Genomic DNA, 23,849 nt, shown 5'->3' on the forward strand with positions numbered 1-23,849 from the left:
GTGCTAAATATGCTTTCTTCCCAATCTCAATTCCTGCGTGTCCTGTGTCAGACTTCTCAGCTACACCATTTGGAAAATAAATTATTATTACCAGCGTGAAAATAAAACTAGGCATCTTTTCATAGAACGATACCCTTGTTATTATATACACATGGAATGGAAAAGGAAAGCTTTGACCACATTTCGGGTCCACCAGCCATCAGACTCAACAAGATTGGCTCCAGAACCAGTGTGCCTTGGTGACTAAGCACCCCAAACACATTCAATGTTCACGCCACTTCAAAACCGTTTTCATAATCAACATTAGGTAAGAATTCACATTCCATGGTAAACAAAGTCGCAGCGTGCCACTTTCTCGTCAAAATCTCTTGCCAATAATTCAACCTCGTCGCTAACCACACCACCAATCTGTATATTTATTGCAATGTAAACCCATTGATAGCAAAAACCAGTATTAACATGCTTATTTCGATAAATAGATTACACCCTCAGTAACTAAACTATTCAGCTATAATGACAATTTTTGCCATTAATATTTAGCATGCAACAAAATGTAAATCCTGGGCTGTAAAATGAAAATAATCAACAAAACGAGCTGAGCACATCTACCAGAACTTAAATACATAAGAACACCTTCCACGGAAGTACAAGCACCAAAGCTCCAAGAGAGACTAATAGATATTTCAATCATAAGAACACCTTCCATGCAAGTACAAGCACCAATAGCTCCAAGAGAGACTAATAGATATTCAAATCAAAGGTCACTGCCTCCTGCATATAAAAATTTGTATAGCGACACTTGTCAACACAGAACTTCTATGGCTATCCCTAACATGTTAGATAAGATTCTCTTTCAGCCTTTGACAGAAACTGGTAGGGAAAAAAATACGTAGCTAATCAAATATTATTTAGGTAAAGTTAACTAACTAGGTCACAAACCAATGAAAGCAAGTCACAATGTAATAGCAATTTAGTACAATTTGTAAAGTTACCTAACTTGGTCATAAACCAATGAAAGCAAGTCACAATGTAACAGCAATTTAGTACAATTCGTAAGGAGACAACTTCTATACAATAACTTTGAAAAACTTCTAAGCAGACAACTTCTATACAATAACTTTCAAAAACTTGTATAGTTTTCATAGACTTCAAACATAGTTTATATGGTAAATAGACTGCAGTGAGTATTGCTTGCCAAGCGGAGTTATTAACAGTCTCTCAACATGGACATGTTGATAATTTTAAAAATTATCATTTTAAACGGTGCTTATTACATAGCAGCTGACAACACCAAACTATTGGCCTAAATAACTGCATCAAGCTGTGCCTGCTATTTGCTCGTTCTGATGGACCTCAGCTTGCCCATTTCTCTTGGCTCTTTTTGCCTCATAATCCTTAACAGCAGCCTTAATAGCATCCTCTGCAAGCATGCTACAATGCAACTTCACTGGTGGAAGAGATAGATGCTTTGCTATATCACTGGAAGCACAGACAAATCGGCATTAGTAATTACAAACCAAAAGCTTTTTAACTAATACTGTGCCTGTTCTGCAAGACACATCAACAATCTCTATCCTGCTACAACAGAAATAGACATTTTTACTAAGGATCCCAAAAAAAGCGGATGTTTAAAGTCATAAAAGATTTTGGCTTATTTAAACAAATCCATATTTTACATCATTATTCTCTCCGAATGAGAAATTTAGTTGTTGCTTATTGTCATACACTATAAATAGAAAATTATGACTTTATTTTGTTTATCCTCAGGCCAAATTGAATCTACTTTCAGATTATTAAGTGCTATATTTATCCCAGGGTCAAATTGAATCTAGTTTGAGGTGAAGAAATACTATAAATACCAAAGGGCAAATCCATTTTGGTGACTTGGCAACTCAGGTCCATAGTGAGTGCAGATGAAGCATAAAATAAAAAGTACACGAGGAAAATACTGGTATAGATAAAAATGCACTCACAAGAGCAGTTGTGTATAAGCAAGCTACTGATTGTTGGATAACCGGTGATTCAGCTATTAATAATATTGCACAAATAACAACAGGTGTTGCAGAGACAAAATACAAAGAGGTACACACATTAAGGAAATAGTTGAGAGCAAATATAGATACACAAACAGGCAGAGGAATTCACATAGGGATACAATAAGTGAGAATCTTAGACGATAGTGCTTCGTTGAAGCTGATTGTGCGTGTGAAGTGAAGTGAACCAACATTCTTAAAAAAATAGTTCTCCTTGGTAGATGTTGCAAAGACACGATAAATGGTGTAACAGATGTTCACAACAAGATTAAACTCTCAAAATGCAAACCTTGTTTTGTAATCTGGCAACCCGGGGTCATGGTGAATTATACATGAGCAGCACAAAAATAAGGTAAGAGTGACAGATGCATGTGTAGATAGAAAATGGAAAAAACAATTGAGTCAAATCAATAACTGACTAGCAGGCAACTAAAGGTTTTTAAAGTAATCTACAAAAGATTGCACCTACATAGAAGGCTAAATTGAACAAGAGATGAGAAATGGGCTGCATCACAAAGTCTACTGATGAATGGTGACCAAAAGGACAAGAGTCAAAGGAAAAAGCATATTGCAAAATATACACAAAACAACAAAGATGTTGTGTCCTGATTTACCACCTAGTGCTAGTTACATCTCTCAGCACTCATGGACATATAAGATCTCCCTACTTTAGGGGAAATATTTTCAACTGATGAGGTAATCTATCTTTTCTATGATTAGCGTAGCATGTATATTTATTTTCAGAGCTGATCTTCTAATAAATTTGGAAATTTGGCATAGTAGTTTTGACTTATATCAATTGAGCAACAGAAAATCACTGGATGCATACAGAATAAAATCGGTGTAAGTGCTAACAGTATAAGAAAAAACCACAGTGTACTAAACACTAATTCTAGAAAAAAAAATCATACAATAAAATTTGCAGCAGGATGAAAAATAAAAATAGAAAAAGCTTTTGAAAAAATAGTATTACTAATACTAAAGTCCTCTGAAAAGCGAATTCTATATCATATGGTGAAGCCTTGAAGAAACCTTGAAGCACATCAATTTTTACAATTCTGAGAGCTTTAGGCAAAGCCAAGATTTACATGCTTCAAGCAGGAGAAACCGTAGCCCTGAGACTTTAATCTGCACCAAATAAATGACCTCAAAAATAAGCTTTTAAAATCCTATATACAAATTGAGGGGTGAAAGTTGCAAGGGAAACACGAGGCAGCGAGTGAAGAATTCAAAAGCAAACATAATAATCTCTAAAATCCACAAAAGCATTTTCTCATTCAATAGACTACTACAAATACCTTATAAATCTCACATTTCCTTTGTTCTGTGCACCAACTTTTAGCTTATTGAAATTGGCAGATGAAAAGATGCTAGTTTTTTGCATGTCCTCTTTATAAATGTAAATCTAGATTAAATTTCTATCAGATTTAGAGTAATGGATATCATTTATATTTCAGAATTGAGTGATTACTAATCTTTGATTTGTTATATGCAGATAATCAGAAAATATGTATCTTGATATTACACCAAATGTGGAAGTGATGCAAGTTCAATATTTACAAATACTGAATATTTTCAAGTCTGATATGATTCTGATAATGCTCAATCTGGTCTAGATAAAACATTTATGAATTTCAATTTTATCTAGGCAGATCGTTTCAAGTATATCTTATTTTGAATGGACATGTCCTTGAATGGACATGACAAGACCATTCAGGAAATGTCATCTAATATGCACCGATTCATTGCAAAGGAGAGATCCGATCATTTAATCGGGATTAGTCAAGACTTCATTTTTAACTAAATAATATATATTTGACATGGAGAGATGATCAGACTTAATCTGATTCAATATTATCTACAATCAATCATAAAGATAGAACATGACATACTCATAGTTGATCTGTATGAACAGATTTGACAATATACTTGGAATTTCAATTATGATCTGATACGTGAATGCTGAATAAATTTTCAAACTGTGTAATTTTTCAATCAATCTCAGTGTGTCTCAATTTGACCCAACAAAGTACCATCAGTGATTCTGCATAAAACTCGTATTGCATTGGCCCTGTACATAAGACCATAGCTATCATACTTTTTAACACTCCCTCTTAGCTAAGGGAAATAAAGATTTAACCAAGTATATACATCACAATAGGCTCATCTATTGTGAAAAGAGATATCACATAACTTGTGATATCCGAGGATATAATATGTTAAAGAATATAAAGTCACATGACATTCTTCTTATATATATCCATATCATGGTATGTGCACTGACATCACGTCTCATGATGTCTATCACAACAAATCATGGTATCTCACAAAGAACATAATGATCTACAACTGATATCAAGTATTATTATATCTATCAAAATGCTCAAAAGATACTATCATGTCATGTCCACGAATATCAAGTCACACAATATTCACCATGATAGAGAACTAATAGTTGTAGTCGTCACCTTACAATGTTAGATACAAGTATTCGTCCTCTAAAAGATCGTCACCTTTCTATAATGTACATAGGGGGGCTCATAAAGTTATAGAAGCCCACACACAACAAAAAGATTTTACACATTAAACATCCTATATATATAGAGTACAAATAAACAACTTGAGATTCAATCCCAATAGCTTACATTTCAACCATACCAAGTTTCTTCCTGAAGTGTTCAACTCTAACTCTCGAGAGGCTTGGTGAGAATGTCTATTGTTTGATCACTTGTACTAATATAGTCCAACTAGATCACATCCTTTCCACCATGTCTCTCACATAATGGTAAAGAATCTCTATATGCTTTAATCGAACACAAAATACTTGATTCACTAAAAACTTAATACAACTCCGATTATCGTAGTGGATAGTAGTAGGTTTCAGGGATTCGCCAAATAATCCCACAATCAAATTCCAAAGTCATCATGCTTCTCTTGCTCCCATAGAGGCTACAATGTTTTCAACTTCTATTGAACTTTGTACCATTGAAAACTATTTCTTGCTTATCCAAGAGATCATGGCTGATCCCAAACTGAAACAACATAAAGATGTGCTCTTCTAATCAATTACACTTCCAACCCAATCTGAATTAGAGTATCCATGTAGATCTAGGTCAACATTTTCATATTTAAGACCGTGTCCAATAGTACCTTGAAGACACCTCAATGTATGCTTTGCAATAACAAGGTGTATCTCTCGTGGTTCGCACATAAACTAGCTCAGGGTATTCATTGCATAACAAAAATATCTGGTCTAGTGTTAACCAGGTACATTAATGATCCAATTATTTTATAAATAGTAGGATCTGCAAATCTAGATTATGTTCCTACTTCTTTCAACTTATGGAATTTGTTTCCATGGGTGCAGACATCAATCTACAATTTAGCATCCCAAATCTCTTTAGAATATCAATAGTATATTTTCCTTGAATCAAAAGAATACCATCAAATTTATGCCAAACTTCCAATCCAAGGAAATAATGTAAAATGTCGAAGTCCTTCATATTGAATTCTGACACCAGGTCCTTACATTGGACAATAAGATGATCTTCCTCTATAATTAGTAGATCATCAACATATAGGATTAGTATTAACATATCACCTTTAATAACTTTCAAATAGAAATTTGGGCCTGCATCATTCTTTCAAAACCCTAGTCCCATAAGATAGTTGTCAATCCTTTCATACCATGCTCTGGAGCCTATTTAAGTGCATATAAGGCTTTCTTCAATTTGCACATATGTGAAACTGCATTATGAATCACAAAATCTTTGGGTTGTTCTACATAGACTTCTTCAATAGTCTCATTCAAGAATGCAATTTTCACATCCATTTAGTGGATTTTCCACCCTTTAGCTGCTACAATAGCTATGACTGCTCTAATAGAAGTATATCGGACAACAGGTGCAAACGTCTCTTCATAATTAATACCTTCCTTCTGTGAGAACTCTCTCACAACAAAACATGCTTTGTATTTCTCTATACTACCATCTGCAACATGTTTAATTTTGAAGAGCCCTTTAGAAGAGACAACATGTTTCTCTTTAGATCTAGGTACTATATCCCATACGTCATTTTTAAAATGGTTTGATACTCTTGTGTCATGGCATCTTTCCATACTTGATGCTTGAGAGCCTCTGTTACACTAGTAAGCTCTAAGTTAATGATTTCAATCATAAAAGGAACATTACTTGAGAATTTGTTGGGTCTCTTACTTTCTCTGAAGGTTTTGTTGATGTCAGTTTTGTATCACTACATAACATATAGCAATTGAACACTTGATATGGAATATCAAACACTCAACCCTCTCTTGAAAAGTAAATACTCATGAAGAACATGAGAAAACTCCAAGGTTCCTTGCACCTGTGGATACTAACTCAGTTATATTAATGTGATTTGTTGGTTAATCACGTAGGCGGGATTACATTATTCATTCAAAAGATAACTTGGTGGTGCTTCGCTTTGCTTGACTTGTTCCTTTTCTGATTGATAACTTTCACTTTTCAACTACTCCTACCACTAATTGCTTATTGCTCCACTACTACTCCTATGAATGAAGAAAGCGCTACCTCCATTGGTGCAATGATTCTAAGGGATACTCTTAGGATTTTCGCACTAACACCTATCTTCCAACCCAACTTGAAGTACAAGCGGAAAAATGAAATGCAAGTAGAACCTTGGGAGCGATTGGACTAGATTACCACAAAAGGCTTCCTAACAAACCGCTAGGATGCTTGTGGCCTAGTATATAGATCCCTATCAAACATTCACTAACATCAACATAGAACTAGTCATCCACTTCTACTCTAACAACATGAAATGAAATCCTACTTTAATTTGAGAAATGAGAAGAAACATACAAATACACCAAAATGATCATGTATATCCACCATGCAAGCCACAACAATGAATAAAGAACAATTTTGATAGTATTTTGGCAACAATTCTCCAATATAACTCTCCTTGCAAATGAGAACAAAATGTCCTTATATAGAGGCTCAAAATTACGAGTGGCCAAGATTAAACCTTACAAACCCTAATTAGGATTACCATCATTCAACCAATTACATGAGGGCACCAACTTTTTGGGCCAATGAGAAAATTACAACAATTCAACCAATGAGAATATAGGACACTTGGCATGATTTGATAGCATGCACCAGAAATTGCCGCCTCATCAACCTTATCTTATAAATTTATTTAATCTTTGAGATGAGGTGAAGCCTTGGATGCTTGAGCTCATCCTTAGAACTTCATCATCACCACTTGAACTTGCTTGTACCTGATGTCCTGACCTTGAAAGGGTGAGGTCTCCATGCACTTGGAGTAATCTTGCCTTGGCCTCGATGGCTTGCCCAGACGTGAACATCCTTGCAATTTGAGAGTCTTGAACTTGGCCACCACCTTGAAATCGAACTTGATCTCTTTCAACCTTTTGTCTCGCTTTCCTCCTTCATTATCCTTGCCTCCCTTAACCTTCCTAGTCTTTTCTAACCTTCCTATTCGAATTTGGTTTGCATGAGTAGCTAAGCCTTGCCTAGCCTCAAATATTTTCAAATAATTTCCTCCAAATTTGCTCTTCCTTGAAATTCACTCTTCTTTGAGATTCACTTTTCAATTTTCACCGCCTCTAAATCAAATAAAAGAGGTAGGACCCCATATGGAATTGTTTTTTACTTTGCACTGTCCTAAGTTGCAAGTCTAAATTTTCACTTATAATTCTAGCCCAATCAAATTTTTCTCTTTCCATTTTCAATTTCATCAATAAAATAGTATATCCAGTTCTCGAATTGCATACCTTGAGCCATGCCCATGATCTGGTTGAGAAGCACAATAAGGTCGCCATACTTCGACTTGAAATCTGATTGAGTGAACTTTAAAAGCCTGGTAACTCCCCTCTTGCCTTCGTGTAACCAATTCTGCCTTAGATGAATGAAGTAAGCATCCTAATTATCATGAAAGAACTTGGCCGACTGATCCATCATTACCACTATCATGCCTTTCAACCATACCATGTTCACTGTTGCGATTGTTGGTGTCACTCACTCGCCTCACTTTCAAAAAGAAGGTGGTCTTTGGCATTATGTCTTCCTTGTCGTTTTTTATATTTGTTCCCTTTGGGTTCTTGCTTGTACTAACATCCACCATCCTAAACACTTATTTCTACCTCTTCGTTCTAGATGATATGGACTACACTTATCAATCTCTAAACTTTTTCCGATCAATGGAATCTAGCGTATTTCTGCCTCTCCAAATCCTATCTCTGAACTTATCAATCTCCAAACTTCAATCCTAGGGGTGGGACTACCACTTATTTCTACCTCTTCGTTATCTTACGATGGACTACACTTATATCTCCCAACTCAATCCTAGGATGGTCTAGCTTATATTTGCCTATTCAAGTGTCCTATCATGAAATATACATTTATATCTCTCAATTTCAATCCTAGGGTGGTCTAGCTTATTTTTGCCTCTTCAAGTGTCCTATCATAAAATCTACTCTTATATCTCCTATCAATAGAGATGATGAAATGGTGGATGAATTTCACCTCTAAAGATAAACGAAAATCTTACCCTAAGTCTACCTTCTACCAACAATCGGGGCCTCTTCAAGTTCAAATCTGATCTCAGAAAATTTAGTCCTTGCTAATAATGAAATCTCTAGTGAAAATCAGAATTCACCAACCTTGTCTCTCTTGAAAATTCTCGAATATGCAAAATCAGATCTCATACAAATTCTGCCCCCTTGTGAAATTTGCCCAGCTCTACAAAAATCAGACTTTCCAAGACAACCTTGCTGCCCTTTAACCAATTTCAGATCTTCAAAATCGCCCAACTAGAGCAGAAAATCATTGCCCTAAGAAGAAAATGCAATCCCCCTAAGCAAAAATCGCCAACCTCCAAAATTCTGCCCTCAAAAAATTGCAGCTTTGTTGCAAATTCAGGTCTGCACTTTAAAACTCTGCCATACTGCAAATTTCGGCCAACTAGGGCAGAAAATTGCCCCCTAAAAATCAGAATTGCTGCCAAAAATCGGAAAATCGGACCTCACAATCAATCATGCTCCCCCTCCAAACAAATTCACTGCTCCACATAATGGAAGAAGTTGGAATGAGAAATGAAGAGGTGCCTTTTATACCAAACTTTTGCCTCCTTAAATAGGGCCTACCTACATTGGAGGGAAATAAAATTAATTAAGAGGTTTAAATTAGCCAAATCTGAAATTATCATAAGCCCTAAAATTGAAATTTAAAAAAAAAAGTCATGTAGGCCTCTAATATAGCTTTTAAATTTACCTTGAATTTCACACCTCTTAGGCCTTAAAATACATTCAACACACAAAGGGGGCCAAATTAAATTTCCAAATAACAAACACTCAGCCCAAAAAGATGATTTTAATTTCAATTTCACTTCTAAAATTTTGAAATCCCCCTCTAGGCAATTTAATATCAACTTAATCAAATTTTGCACTTCAATCCAATTTCATTTTTTTGCTATACAATTTCAATTTGCAATTAAAATAAATCCTTATTTGGCAATTCAATTTCATTCAAAATTCAATTCCACCATAAAAAAATACTTTTCACCATCAAAATTTTTTTACGATTTTCAAAACAACTAAGTCCACAAATTCATTTTGAAAATGCTCAAGCTTATACAATTATATCAAATTTTAAAAAATCCATCTAAGTCCAAAATTAGCAAATTTGTCCTGCCAGATATTATTTTAACCATAGATGGAAAACTCGCAGATTAGTCGGCGAGTTTTAAAAACTTGCCGAGTATTTAAGCTGGGCGAGTAAATCCCAAAAAAACTCGCAGTTGGAAAAACTCGGCAGTGAGGCAAAAACTCGCTGATTACTTGGCGATTACTCGTCAAAAATTTACTGGCCCACGGCCTGTGACAGCTAAAATGGGCAAAAAGTGATTTGTATAGTTTAGCACCTATACACTGTATGCTTATTTGTTGGGGTTAGCACCAAGAAGCCCTGATTGTAAAGTTGAGTCATTCTTCACTCAGAATAGAAGTCGTTCAGTGAAGGAGGCATTGTACTTTGCACTCACTATTCCCTTATTCTCTTGTGTCTAAAAGTTTGAAGAAATGTTTTTTTTAAGGTATTTTTGTCCTGAATCTACCACATACCATCTAGTGTTCCTCACGAAGCCTAACTCTTTCATAATATAAATAACATCATTTAATGCACCTACAAGAGGTCTCATTCTTTCACAGCTGTAATGGTTTCAAAACCCCATGCTTTGTACCCAGTTGTAAATGTGGTATCATAAATACCCATCTGCCCACTGGATCATGGTCAGTGAAGAGGGACCCGCTGCAACTAAAGTTGGTTTTTATAGATATTATGCAAATTAAGGAATTTGGCCTAATTTTGTACTTGATCAAAGCTCAGTGTTGGTTTTAATAAATACATGCTTTAAACTTAAGCAATAAATTCTGCCAAACCTTTAAGTTAGGTGTTACATCATTAGAAAAGACACAGGCTTCATTGCTCATAAATTCTTCTTCCTTGTGATTGGTGACTTTGCAATCTACAGGGTGCAAAGTCCCCAACATGTAGCGTACTCACCAATCTACCACTAATTAACTTGGGTTCTCTAAACTATGCTCGTTTCTTTTTTATTGTCTTTAATTAACTTATTAGATGCATCTTCTCATTAAATTTTGCAAAATAAATGTATTTTTAATAAAATTTCAGCGGTTTTTTAGGTTTCCGAGTTTTTCCCGAGTTTTTTTTTTAAATCGCCGAGTTTTTTCCGATTAAACTTTTGGGAGGCTTGGCGAGTTGTTGCCTTTGGCGAGTTTTCCAACTATGATTTTAACCATTGGAAAAATGTTGTTGTTGAATTTTGATTGGCCTAAGGACAAAAATACATATTCCGGAAAATCAAGTTTAACACCAGGTGAAAATAAATTGAATCCCTCCTAGAGACCAAGACGTCCAAGGTGTAAAATTACCAATTTGAAACCTCTAGACAACTTTGAAAACTCACCAAGGCAAACAAAGACTTACAACACCCGCAAAAATTGCCAAGGCTTGCTCGAAAAAAGGGGGTCCCCAAAGTTTTGGGGCAATGGTGTGAAAACCTCACAACAAGTTTGTTCTGATCCTAGTGGGCAGCCTTCGCTAGCACCTCGTGTTTTTGGTGCAATGGTTCGTACCATGTGGTATCAGACCCTCCACCCAAGTTCAAGTCTCAGAGCGGGTGGCAACACCGACATTGCAATGTTCGTCTAGGGCTCATACGGCCAAGGGAGGGCCCACTATATGGGCGCACATCCAGCCCAAAGTTTGGATTGCGGAGCATGGTGGGATGTTATGATCCTAATGGGCGACTTTCACTAGCACCTCGAGGTTTTGGTGCAACAGTTCGTACCAAGGTTCCTATGGGTGTTGCAAAATTTTCAGCTTCCTCAATCATCCTTCTAGCTCAAAGTGGTCTCTTTTTGTTGTTGTTACTGGAATTCTCTTCTTGATACTCCCTCTAAACTTCATGATCAATTTGTTTTCGTTTAAGGTTTCTTCTAATAACTCCCTCTGAAACTCAGAAATAGGATCATCCTCCATATTCTTAAGTGAATCCTGAATTTCTATTTTAGTAGAACTCTTTGCCCTCTTAAAGGCAATGTCATCCTCAAACATGACATCTTTGCTCAGTTCTATTTGTCTTTATCCAAATATGTATATTTGTATGCCTTTGACATTTCACTATAGCCTACAAAAACTCCTTTCTTTCTAAAAAGCTCTAGCTTTGACCTCTTCTCTTTAGGCACATGGATGTAAACAGAGCAACCAAATATTCTTAGGTGACTTATGCCAAGTTTTGCACCGGTAAAAACCTCTTCGGAGGTTTTGTTATCAAGGTGTGAATGGGTATATTTATTTTGAATTTAAGTTGTTCTAGATGCTTCTGCCCAAAATGAGGTTTCTATGACTTGGTCATATAACATTGCTCTGGCAGCCTCTACAATAGTTATGTTTTTCCTCTCAACAACAACATTGTATTGTGGATTATAGGGTACAATAAAAATCCCTCTTAATCCCAGCATTGACACAAAATTCCTTAAAAGTTTCTAAGGTGTATTCTTTCTCATTATTAGTTCTTAGTATTTTATTTTTATTTTTTAAAGAGCTTTTTGTTAAGGCTTTGAACTCCTTGAACCTTCTAAAGATTTCTTCTAACTCATTACTCTTAAGGAAATGTATTCAGGTCTTTCTGGAAAGGTCACCCAGAAAAATTACATAATATAGGAATCTTCCCATGGAGGGTATAGACATGGGTCCACATTAGTCAAAGTGGACTAATTCTAATATATTTTTTGTTCTACTTAGACTATTTTGAAAAGTTTCTTTTTTTCCCCCAAGACACACCCTTTACATGCCAAAGTATGAGTTTGATTTAGTTTGGGTAGTCTAGTTACCAATTTTTCCATTGAAGTTAGAGCACGAAAATGAATATGTCTCAATCTTTGATGCCAAATCTCATTTGAGTCGGAAGTTTCATGGATGAGCACTTGATTTGTCTCAGTACAAAGTTTGTATAAATATCCTTGTCTTATTATGATTTGAGCTTTCTTTATGGTGGTGTTCTTTGGCGATGCTATAAAGGTAACCCTATATCCATTGTTTTCAAGGGTAGATTTGGATACTAAATTTCTCTAAACTCCTAGTACATATAGTACTCCAATTAGTTGGATAGAGGTCCCTAATTTCAATTTGATGGTGCAAATTTCAATCCCTTTTATTGGATGTGCATAATCATCCCCAATTGTTACTTCATCAAATCCTATGATGTGCCTTGATGAGCCACTATCAATTACCCAAGTGTTAAGTTTGTTTGACACTTGAATTGATATTGTTTGAGCAGAGAACAAATTTCTCAGAATCTTGTTTAATATTTGTTTTTGCAACCTTAGCAAATGATGCTTGTTTCTTTGTTTTGTCGGGACATGTTACTACGTAGTGTCCATATTGATCACATCTGAAACACTAGATTTGAGAAACATCTTTCCTCTACTTGGATGAACCCTTTCCATTAAAATTTCTTTTTCAACTTCTTGCAAACAGTCGGATCTTAATCTATCAAATCTTGGGAGTTTTGATCTTGCACTTATTCCTTGAACAAATGACGCCCGTGAATTTGGTAAGGCCACCTAAGGCTATTAGTATTAACTCTTTGCCATCAATTTTATATCCCACTGTTGATAGTTGATCCCTTTTAGCTCAGTGATTCTCATAAGTATGCATTGATGGATTCTTCTTTTTTCATGCTTATATGGTTAATTTTTCCTTCTTAGAGAAGGGTTTTTCCAGTGTTATTTATTTCAAATGTACTTTCAAGGATCTGAACATGAGGTATGCAGTCTCATGTTTTGACAATATAGGTACTATATGATCCTTAACTACAACTAGTATAAATTTCATGGCCTTTTCCCTCACTGCATCTACTGTAAGTTTCATGGCCTTTTCATTGTTCACAATCTATTGAGTTTTCTTTGGTTCATTCTCAGGTTCTCTTCTTTTCTTTTACAAATGAGTCTAACGTATTATCTTTATGTATCATCATAATTCTAAGTTCAATGATGTGAAGTTGTTTGCACCTTCGAAACAATCCTCAAGTCTGATTACACTTGACATTCTGAAGAGTGATATATGATTGTAATATCATATGAGGGAGTAATTTGATATCTCAAATTTAATCGGATCTTCCTTAGCAAGGCTCTGATATCATGTAAATGTAGATTAAAATTCTATCAGATTTAGAGCAATGGATATCTTTTATATTTCAGAATTTAATGATTACTAATCTCTGATTTGTTATATGCAGATTTAAATCAAAAAATATGGATCTTGATATTAAACCAAATGTAGAAGTGATGCAAATTCAATATTTACAAATACTGAATATTTTCAAGTCTGATATTATGAATTTTAATGCATCTAGGCAAATCGTTTCAAGTGTATATATATATATATATATATATATATATATATATAATTTTGAATGAGCATGTCACTAAATGGACATGTCTCCACACAATAAAGACAAGTCCATTCAGGACATGTTTTCTAATATGCATTGATTCATGGATTAGTCAAGACTTCATTCTTACCAAATAATATATATATGAGATAGCTGAATATAGAGTAATCGGACTTAATCTGATTCAATATTATCTGCAATCAATCATAAAGATAGAACATGAACTACTCGGTGTTAATCTGTACAAACAGATTTGACAATATACTTGGAATTTCATTTATGATCTAGTGTGTGAATGATGAGTAATTTTTCAATCTCTATATGTGTGTGTGTGTGTGTGTGAGTAATTTTTCAAGTCTGATATTATGAATTTCAATGTATCTAGGCAGATCGTTTCAAGTATATATATATATATATAATTTTGAATGAGCAAGTCACTAAATGGACATGTCTCCACACAATAAAGACAAGTCCATTCAGGACATGTTCTCTAATATGCATCGATTCATGGATTAGTCAAGACTTCATTCTTACTAAATAATATATATATGAGATAGCTGAATATAGAGTAATCGGACTTAATCTGATTCAATATTATCTGCAATCAATCATAAAGATAGAACATGGACTACTCAGTGTTAATCTGTACAAACAGACTTGACAATATACTTGGAATTTCAATTATGATCTAGTGTGTGAATGATGAGTAATTTTTCAATCTCTATATGTGTGTGTGTGTGTGCATGTATATATATGTGTGTGTGTGTGATCCGATATATATATATATATAGGTCAGTGCATAGAGTATATACTGATGTATTTATATGTATGCATATCAATATCAGTCATATATCTGACCATAGCTATATTACTTTAACAATAAATGTTTTTAGTCAAATGCTTTAAAGAAATAAAATCTAAACCAACATAGAGGAAAGCTTTCTCAAAATAACAGAGGAATTCAATATGAATGAGGACCATTGACTTCAGTTACGATCCCAATAATGTTAAAACTTTGGGCACTGAAGATAGCTTATTAAATCTTTTAGAAGGGCAGGTGGCTTGTACATGACAGAGTATCGGCCATTCAACTTGCCTTGAAACAACTGAAAAAAGCAGAGATAACAATGCAAAAAGCTTTGGGTCAAAGCCAACTGAAAACAATGCTGTATCAAGTTTCTGATAGGACTGTCAAGGTTGTGTTTTCAAAGTTTTAGAGTTTGTGAAGAACAGGAAAGTGCTAGCTGTTGAAACTTGATATAGCTTTCATCAGAAGGGTTAGTGTTTGTCCATTTCTGACATCTCATAAATCTCTGAAGCAAGATTAAAAGAAGGCACTTAGCTTCTAGTGAGATTGAAAAGTCAATGCTGTCCTTCAAAGCTTGTGTGTTGGAAAAATATTCCAAATGATGCATCAATAAGAGTTCAAAAACAAGCATCAGTCATGTGTACCACCAAGACCTATAATAAAAGCAGTCAATGTGGGCCACCAAAACCTAAAATGTCTCATTGCCTCCCGTTCCAAAGATTGGAAGCCCAGAGGGCTCTATTGAGGCAAGCATCTTCATCACTTGGCCCTTGGCAAGTTGACCTCTCTTTTTAAGCTCTCGAGTTTGGTAGAAATAACAACTAGATGTTAGATAAATTTAGACTGACGGTCCCCTTCAGATATCTTAATCCAAAAACAGCCAAAATGGTATAACTAAGAAGCTTTCTCTTGTTTACTAAACATTTTATTGCTCCTTGCTACAATATAGGTGGATAAGATAAACGAGATAAATTAGTCTGATCTCTAAGATACCATAATAAACATTTTTCCTATTCAACCTTTTTCCATGCATCCATGTAAATGATGCACCCTGCTATTACTCAGCAAACTGTTTAATCAAGCCTCTAGACAAACTGCAGATGCAGAAAATCAAAACAGAAATTCTATTTAATCTTCTCTTGTTTAACAGCCTATCGGGCATTGCCAATAATGTTTCAACTGCTATCTTCCTCAACTAAAAACTCATACTTGTTAACATATTACAGAACCAGGGAAAAAATAATCAAATCACAGCATGCGTTTGAAGAGGTTTTGATTAAATTGTTAACTGTGTTCTCACTGTAGAGACAAAGATTAAAAATTCCCCAAAGTAACATCTAAACTGAAATACTAAGTGGCAGCTCTCTTGAGCTCCAATTTGGCTTTTAGTAGTAAATTACCAGATATAAATTTATAATCTAAGTGTCAACTCTTAACGAGCTAGGTATCATATTGCTTGAACACAACTTAGAATTATTATCAACGAGCTTGAATGCTCTTTTGAGCTATATATTTGTAAATTATTAAATAAAAAAAATTGAAAAACACTAAATATAAAATACCCCATGGTAATTGGTGCCTTTGGTTGACCACATTTTCAAACCACTATCATATCACTGTTTTCTTCTGAATATATTTGAATATTAGCTCATGAAGAGGACCAACACTATGAAGGATCATATCTCAACTTCATCAAAATTTTACAATTTAAGGCATTCGTAAAAAAAAATACAAGAATGAGAACAAATGACCTAATTTTTTTAAATGGCAGATTTTTAAAGCAACAACACATGCAAGAGAGCTAGAGGATGTTGACGATTTCGCAAAAGTGATATGTTAGGGTTGTCATTTATGGCAACATATAACCACTTTGAGAAGGCGAAATGAAAGAAGTCTGAAGGCATAATAATTAAGAAAATTGTCTAAGTACATATCAGCAGAACAGTGTACAGTTAGCCTATTTTGTCTACCGCAGTTCATGGGAGGCACTTGGGAATGTGTGCGCTTACAAAAGGGAAGAACATAGTGTATATGACACGTGGGTAAAAGCATTAAAAGGTCTGGCTATGTACAGACAGTGTTATTGCAGATTTACCAGTAACAGTTTAACAAGACAGAACAAAGATTAAGCCAGGATAGAGGCATTTTGGGTAAGGAATTGTTTGGGTTTTACCAAAACACACACTTGACAATGTTGGGACGACATCCTAGATGTTAAGCCCCACATGGAAAAAGTTAAATCGGAAGATTTAGCAAAGTATCAAGCAGCAAGGCCAACAAAGCAAAGAACTTGGTATAAAGGAAGAAAATTTTGGTTTAGAGAAGTGTGGCATTGCATTGTAATGTTTGAATGCACAATCTTTATGATCAGTAGAGATGCGAATTTGATGCTTGTCCAGAGAAGAACTATTGTATGATCCAATATGAAGAAGGAACCAAAAGGACAGATCAGATATTAAAGATATCGGCACTGTGTAAAGGTTTTGTATCCATCTCTACTAATAGCATTGCAAAACTATATTTGCATGTTTGAGCAGTGGGCTCTTCTTGCATACTATTGTATTGTAATACCAACTCCTAACAAGGACAGGTACACCATACGGATGTAATAGACTCCTAATAGAGTCAGAATCTTTCACAAGATGCTTATGATTAGTGGATCATTTTGGTGGTACCATCCCCACAAGGGTTTCCCTATTTAACAAATAATGGTGTTATAATTTGCATTTGTTATGGTTATGTTTACTTTTTAGTTTGATCACATATGCAAGTTAAAGATTGTTAATAATATTCACAGTCAGGCAAAAGTTTTGTGGAACACTGTCCCAATCCCCGTGCCCCCCCACCCCCGCCCCCCCACAATAATTAAACACACTCATTATACACATGCTGCATGCCAGTTATAAGAAACAGGGCTTTTTATGGTTGCCCACAGGGTTTATGTGTGTGCATAAGAAAACAGGACAAGTAGTTTGTATTCGATTTAACTTGTATAACAAATTGTTACAAATATGGAAAATCTTATCTTATCCAAGATGAATGCTTGTTAAGAGTGATAAAAATGGGGCTTCGTAGGAGGAAGACTGGCCAACAATTGCTTAGCAGTATAAGCATAAAGAAATGCCATGCATGCAAGGTCCGTTCTCACTACAGTTGCAAACATCATAAGTCTAGGGTGCTACCATCACTCCTAGCCCAAGAAGACAGTGCAGATCTTACTCATGAAACCCATACAGCAAGTTGAGCAAGTATGTCCTTTAAGCGCCAAGGAATGCGATATTAAAAACATGAGCTATCCTAGTGGGTTACTACCCAATGAATAGCCCTTTATCCTGCCTGTGTTCGCCCCTGTCTGATCTGTGCATTTTGAAGATAATTTGGGACAGGGCACATATGATTGTGGTGCATGTTGGGGTCACAAGGCTAGGAAATATTTGTTGTGAAAAGTGGCCAAGATTTTGATGGATAAAGAACCAGGTTATGCACAACTGCACGGTGCATCAAAAGGCTGGACAAAAAAACACTGTCAAGAAGATAAAATACCGAGAAATAATTAGACATGTTTATAACTATGTAGGATGGAGTGCCACTCTTATTTAAGACAAGCAAAGAAGACAACGATCAGCAGACACAGTTAATAAAATTTCATCAGAAATGTTGACCAATAAAGGCCTTCAGCAATAAGCTAAAGCAATTCTGTAAAAACACAAAGATCATTGCGTAGCATACACAAAACCAATTCAGGAGACAATGCATTTGAAAGGTGCAATAGAGTTAATGGAATAGTGTTCCCCAGCTACAGATTCCTGGGAGTTTTAAACTATTACCCAATTTAGGAATGTTTGTCAAACTTTTGATACAGAACTGACAAATCCTACCCCTTCCAAAAAAAAGTGAAATGTTGTGATGTCCTAGGATAGCCATTGTCTCAAGGTGCCCCACCCATCCAAGTGATGCCAGGCAGTCATCAATACTGTTTAAAGTTACAAAGAAAGAGCCAGAGACTTCAAAGATGGCTCCCACAACCGCCCTCAATTCGTATAGCTTCAATTTTAAGGCTGTTAAAGCATTTCAAAGAAGCGCAGCTTCCCAGTTCACAAACGTTGCTTCTCAATCTCTAACTGCCGTTGCTTTCATTTATTTATGAGCATGGTCAAACTTATCCCCTGATAAGAATAGGGGAATAGATTTAAATAGAGTTGACAAAACATTAAAGTTTTTAACCTAACAAGTCGATTGGCAGATAGATGTCATTGTTGTAAAGCTCTAGCCTTGGCATGTAGTTGGTGAAAACATTTCATATGATTTATTTGATTGATGAGCACTGTCATGCTTGCAGTCCTTCAATTATGCATATAGATCATGTAAATCAGAACCTAAATAGTGTCTACTAAAGACAATCATTAGTGTGAGGCTTTCACAAAGCTTGTCTACATTAAATCTAACTAAACATTTTATTGGTGTAGAAACTGAAATTGTAAGTATAATAGATTTTAATGAAAATATGTTTTCCTTTCGCAGAATTTTAACCAGTCATTTCCATGTATTATGGGAGAACATTTCTCCATATGTGGAATTGAAGTAATGGAATGGCATTAAGAAGTTAGCACATTGTATATACTATATACCGTAAATTTTAGCTTCTAGGATTATTTTTTATTGGCTACTTTAATTGCCTTCCACCACCATACCCAAAATGTAATTTTAAAAAACATATCAAATACCCTATTTCCCCATCCCTGAAATATGAACATCAACTTAAAGCTATAAACTAGAAGGTAAAATATGATTTCAAGGAACGATTACTTTTTTGATAAACAAATAAAGCAAGGTCACCGGGAGATGGGGAGACTTTGAGGTCTCCGGTACTGGTACTGGTACCAGTACGGCAATTTTTCAAATAGGAGACGAGGGTACTTGGAGACGGCAAATTTTTTTATTTTTAAATTTTTTTAATAGTTTAAAGAGTCTAATACTAAAAGTAAATACAAAATTTGAAAATAGCAAGGTCACCGAGAGACGGGGAGACTTTGAGGTCTCCGGTACTGGTACTGGTACCGGTACGGCAATTTTTCAAATAGGAGACGGGGGTACTTGGAGACGGCAAATTTTTTTATTTTTAAATTTTTTTAATAGTTTAAAGAGTCTAATACTAAAAGTAAATACAAAATTGAAAATAGTAATACTGAAAGACTAAAGTAAATAATAATAGTAATGTCACATTAAAAATTAAAATAGACTCATAGAGTCAAAGATTTCAAAACTCACGTGATCACAATATTGTATCTCATAGACATATTTTTTTTTCGAATATTGCATATGATCACCATCATATCAGATTGATAATCGCTGAGATTATTATTACATATTCAAATTTTAAATTCAAAAAAGTATAGTTTGATGCTGAATCGTTGATATGCAAACAAAAATGAACACTTTGTACAGTAAACAAAAAACAGAAATATATCTAGTATTAGTATGTCGATGGTACTATCATCTACTCCACAAGGTTGTGATCATCCATCTCAAGGTCTTCAGCTATCATACTCTCCAAAAATATTTTAAATGATTTAATCATTTAAATTGTTGACTAAAAATAATTTTTTTAAAGTGTTTCTAATGTTTTTAAAGTTATTAATTTATTAAATAAAATATTTTAAATGATTTAATCATTTAAATTGTCAGTGGTCTTAATTTTTGTATTAAAAACATTAAAATGAGGGCTAAAATATATAAAATTATTTAATATTATATTTTACATATATATTTTACTAGGAGACTTCGGGGAGACTTCACTTTTTGGATTAGGAGACGGGGAGACTTCAGGAGACTTAGTCACGAAGTCTCCAACCTTTTTTGAGGTCTCCGGAGATGCGAAAAGTCTCCGAGACGTGTCTCGGTCTCCAAGACGCGACTTTTAGGGGGGAGACGGGTCTCCCGGTAACCATGAAATAAAGCAATGTCCCATACTGATAATAAATCATAAACTATGACAATATCAAACTTTGATAGCTGCAGATTTCAGGCCTTCCTCAACCGTAAGCCTACTGGATTGCTAAAAGATAGGCGCCATAGAAATGGCGCGATAGAAAGATGTCTCAATTTTATCACTTCTCTAAAGGTAGCACTGGGGGATACACTAAACAGTGAATTGAACTGAGGATGTAATCTAAAATGGCATCCTCCCGATCTGAGAATGCCGCCCAAGTACTAAAGTTGCCTCCAATGCCTATGAGCTGGAAGACTGCACAGTATTGTTAAGTAACCTACAAATCCCCCCATGAAACAAATGCAACACCTAGGTACTTGAGTATGATAAATTGATCTGGTTCAAACCCGCCCCCTGTGAGCTGGACCCAACAACCCTATTACTAGGTGTTTCAGCTTTATCACATCTCTAAGGCCTATTTGGTTGCTAAAATTGAACAGAAATTGGCGTTACCTAATTCCTAAAATTTCTAATCTGCAGTTTGGATGCGCCAAATCCAAATTAACATTTAGGTTTCATATTCCCATTTACCCCCAAAACCTGGATTTCAATCTTCCACCTCAATAGGTGGAATTGGAAAATCAATTCCAATTCCACTAAAATAAGAATTGGGAGATAAAATAAAATGTAAATTTTTTGAAGTCCGCCTTATCTCTAGGCCTATTTCATCTTTTTGGGTTTCATTTTTGTCAAATTCAAGGGTCTGAGGATTGCCAAAGATTTCTGATTTTTTGGGGATGTTATGTTACTAGATCTGGGAACCAGTGAGCTTGAACAAGAATTGACAGGCTGTTATTGAACAGAGAACATGACTGGTTTACCTTAAATTAGTTGATGCTATGAAAGCACCTGTTGACGAACTTGACCCAATGAGGCAATGAGAAGCGACAGAGGTGCAATGTGGGAGCGTGTCCAATTGATGGCACCATCAGTGGATGCAGAAATAAACCACTTCCAGTTCCAAGGAATGTGATCCCATGGATTGCCATGATTATTGATATACATTAAATAGATTCATTGAAATCAATGAAATGATTGTGTAAATCTGGATTCGACCTCTGCCAGTGTGTATTCCCTACTACACGCTAGACTCAGAAGCACGCAATGGAGCGTGAGAAGTTTGACAGAATGCCTTAAAGAGATGACACCCAGTAACAGGGCTGCCATGATTGTAGGATGCTCACAATATGGATATATTAAAAATATTTTAAACAATTTTAAACAAATGCACTAGCAGAACTAAAAGTTGCACCCGAAATGAGTGTTAAAAAAGTCTATATGGGATGGGGAATTTTGTCAAATGTTATAGCTGCAAAAATTTTAAGTGCAAACTGAGGAATCATAGGAAACATAGAGAAAACAAGAAATGAAATTGCAGATTCCTTGCTAGCAATTCAAGCATACTGATTTTTTCTTTCCTTGTCCAGGAAAAGCAAGCATGATGATATAGGAGAGGAAGTAGAGAGTACTGTAAAACTACACACATACAACTTTCCAAAATACAGAGTAAGCATGATGATATAGGAGAGGAAATAGAGTGCACTGTAAAACTACACACATACACCTTTCCAAAATACAGAGTATTAAACGTCCTGCAATAATGTGCATTGATCTCAATCCATGGAATCATTGTACTATTTGCAAATTAATGTGATATTTTTTATTTTTGTTTTTTTGGGGGGGTGGTTATTAATTGTCCTTTCTACCACAGTATTAATCACAATAAATAAATCACATTTAAATCATGTAACATAAGCCACATTTAGATCACGTAACAAAAATAACATTTAAATCAAATTAAAAAATTATCTTTAAAAAAGACTTTAAGAGTTTTAACCCACATAAAAATCAGATTTCAATCATATTAAAAACCACATTAAACATAAAATTAAATGAGATTAAGAAATAAGATTTAAATAATAATAAAAATATATTTAAATCACACTTCAGTCATGTTAAAAATTTAAAAAATTACAATATGTGTAATCAGGTGGTATTCCACTTCCAGAAATATGGAACCAAACACAGAAAATGTATCTTCTCACTATGAATTCTAAGTGAACTAAACAATCCCAAACATATTCCAAAAACTGGTTTCCAGATTTGAAATTCCAGAATTGTTTGAATTCCGGATTTGAGCAATTCTGGCTTTACCTAGTTACAGTAACCAAACAGTGTGTAAAGGTAGCTCTAGGGGATACACTAAACAGTGCATTGAACTGACGATGCAATCTGATATGAAATCCCTGCAACCTGAGAATGCCGCCCAAGTACTGAGTTGCATCCAATGCCTATGAGTTGGAAGACTCCACAGTGCTGTCAAATAACCTCTGAACCCTTGACGAAACAAAAGCAACACCTAGAATATCACATTACAATTGCTTATGATGAATTGATCTGGTCCGAACCAGCCCCCTGTGGGTCAGACCCTGTCCAGACCAACAGGTGGACCAGACCAGAACCACAGACCAGTTCCAACCATGGCTGTTCAGGGGAAATAGGGGGCGAACTGGACATCTTATTATTTATTATGTTGTGGTTGAAAAGCTCACTAAATATGCTCACTTTTGTTGATGTCTTTCCAGTTTTAAGCAACACAAGTTGCCGGTCTGTTTTTTGAACAAAGTGTTTCGACTTCATAGTGTACCAAAAAGATTTGAAAGTGATAGAGGTCACATATTCATCAGTATTTTTTGGCAAGAATTGATGAATCTCGATGGAACAGAACTCAATCATAGCACTAGCTATCATCCTCAAATAGATGGTCAAACAGAAATTAACAAATGGCTAGAAATTAGGTTCCAGGTCCTTGTAAAACCTGGGTGTGTTTGGTTAATGTTTGGTTAAAACTTGCAGTTTCAGGTCCTTGTAAAACCTGGTTTTTTGTGTTTTTTGCTTTACTCAAAGTTTTAGGTCCTTGTAAAACCTGGCTGGTTCTTAATGCTGATCTTTAGCTTTTGTTAAAGGGTTTCGGGTCCCTTCAAAACCTGTTTTTACCTTAATCTAAAACAAATGGCTA

The 23,849-nt window shown here is 35.1% G+C and overlaps 1 protein-coding gene across 1 annotated transcript in view; it reads right to left on the minus strand.

Annotated features, from left to right (window-relative positions):
- Window positions 1–1,118: 1,118 nt before the first annotated feature.
- The window catches only part of LOC149532562 (uncharacterized), a 32,726-nt gene continuing 9,995 nt past the window's right edge, over window positions 1,119–23,849 (minus strand). The window contains exon 3 of the mRNA XM_089806411.1: window positions 1,119–1,479. Within this exon, the coding sequence (XP_089662537.1) occupies window positions 1,317–1,479 (163 nt within the window). The 3' untranslated portion in view covers window positions 1,119–1,316. The remainder of the gene's footprint in view (window positions 1,480–23,849) is intronic.

Source organism: Cupressus sempervirens, chromosome 10 (genome assembly GCF_028749045.1).
Source record: "Cupressus sempervirens isolate cs-2001-9-10 chromosome 10, ASM2874904v1, whole genome shotgun sequence".
NCBI classification, from domain to species: domain Eukaryota; kingdom Viridiplantae; phylum Streptophyta; class Pinopsida; order Cupressales; family Cupressaceae; genus Cupressus; species Cupressus sempervirens.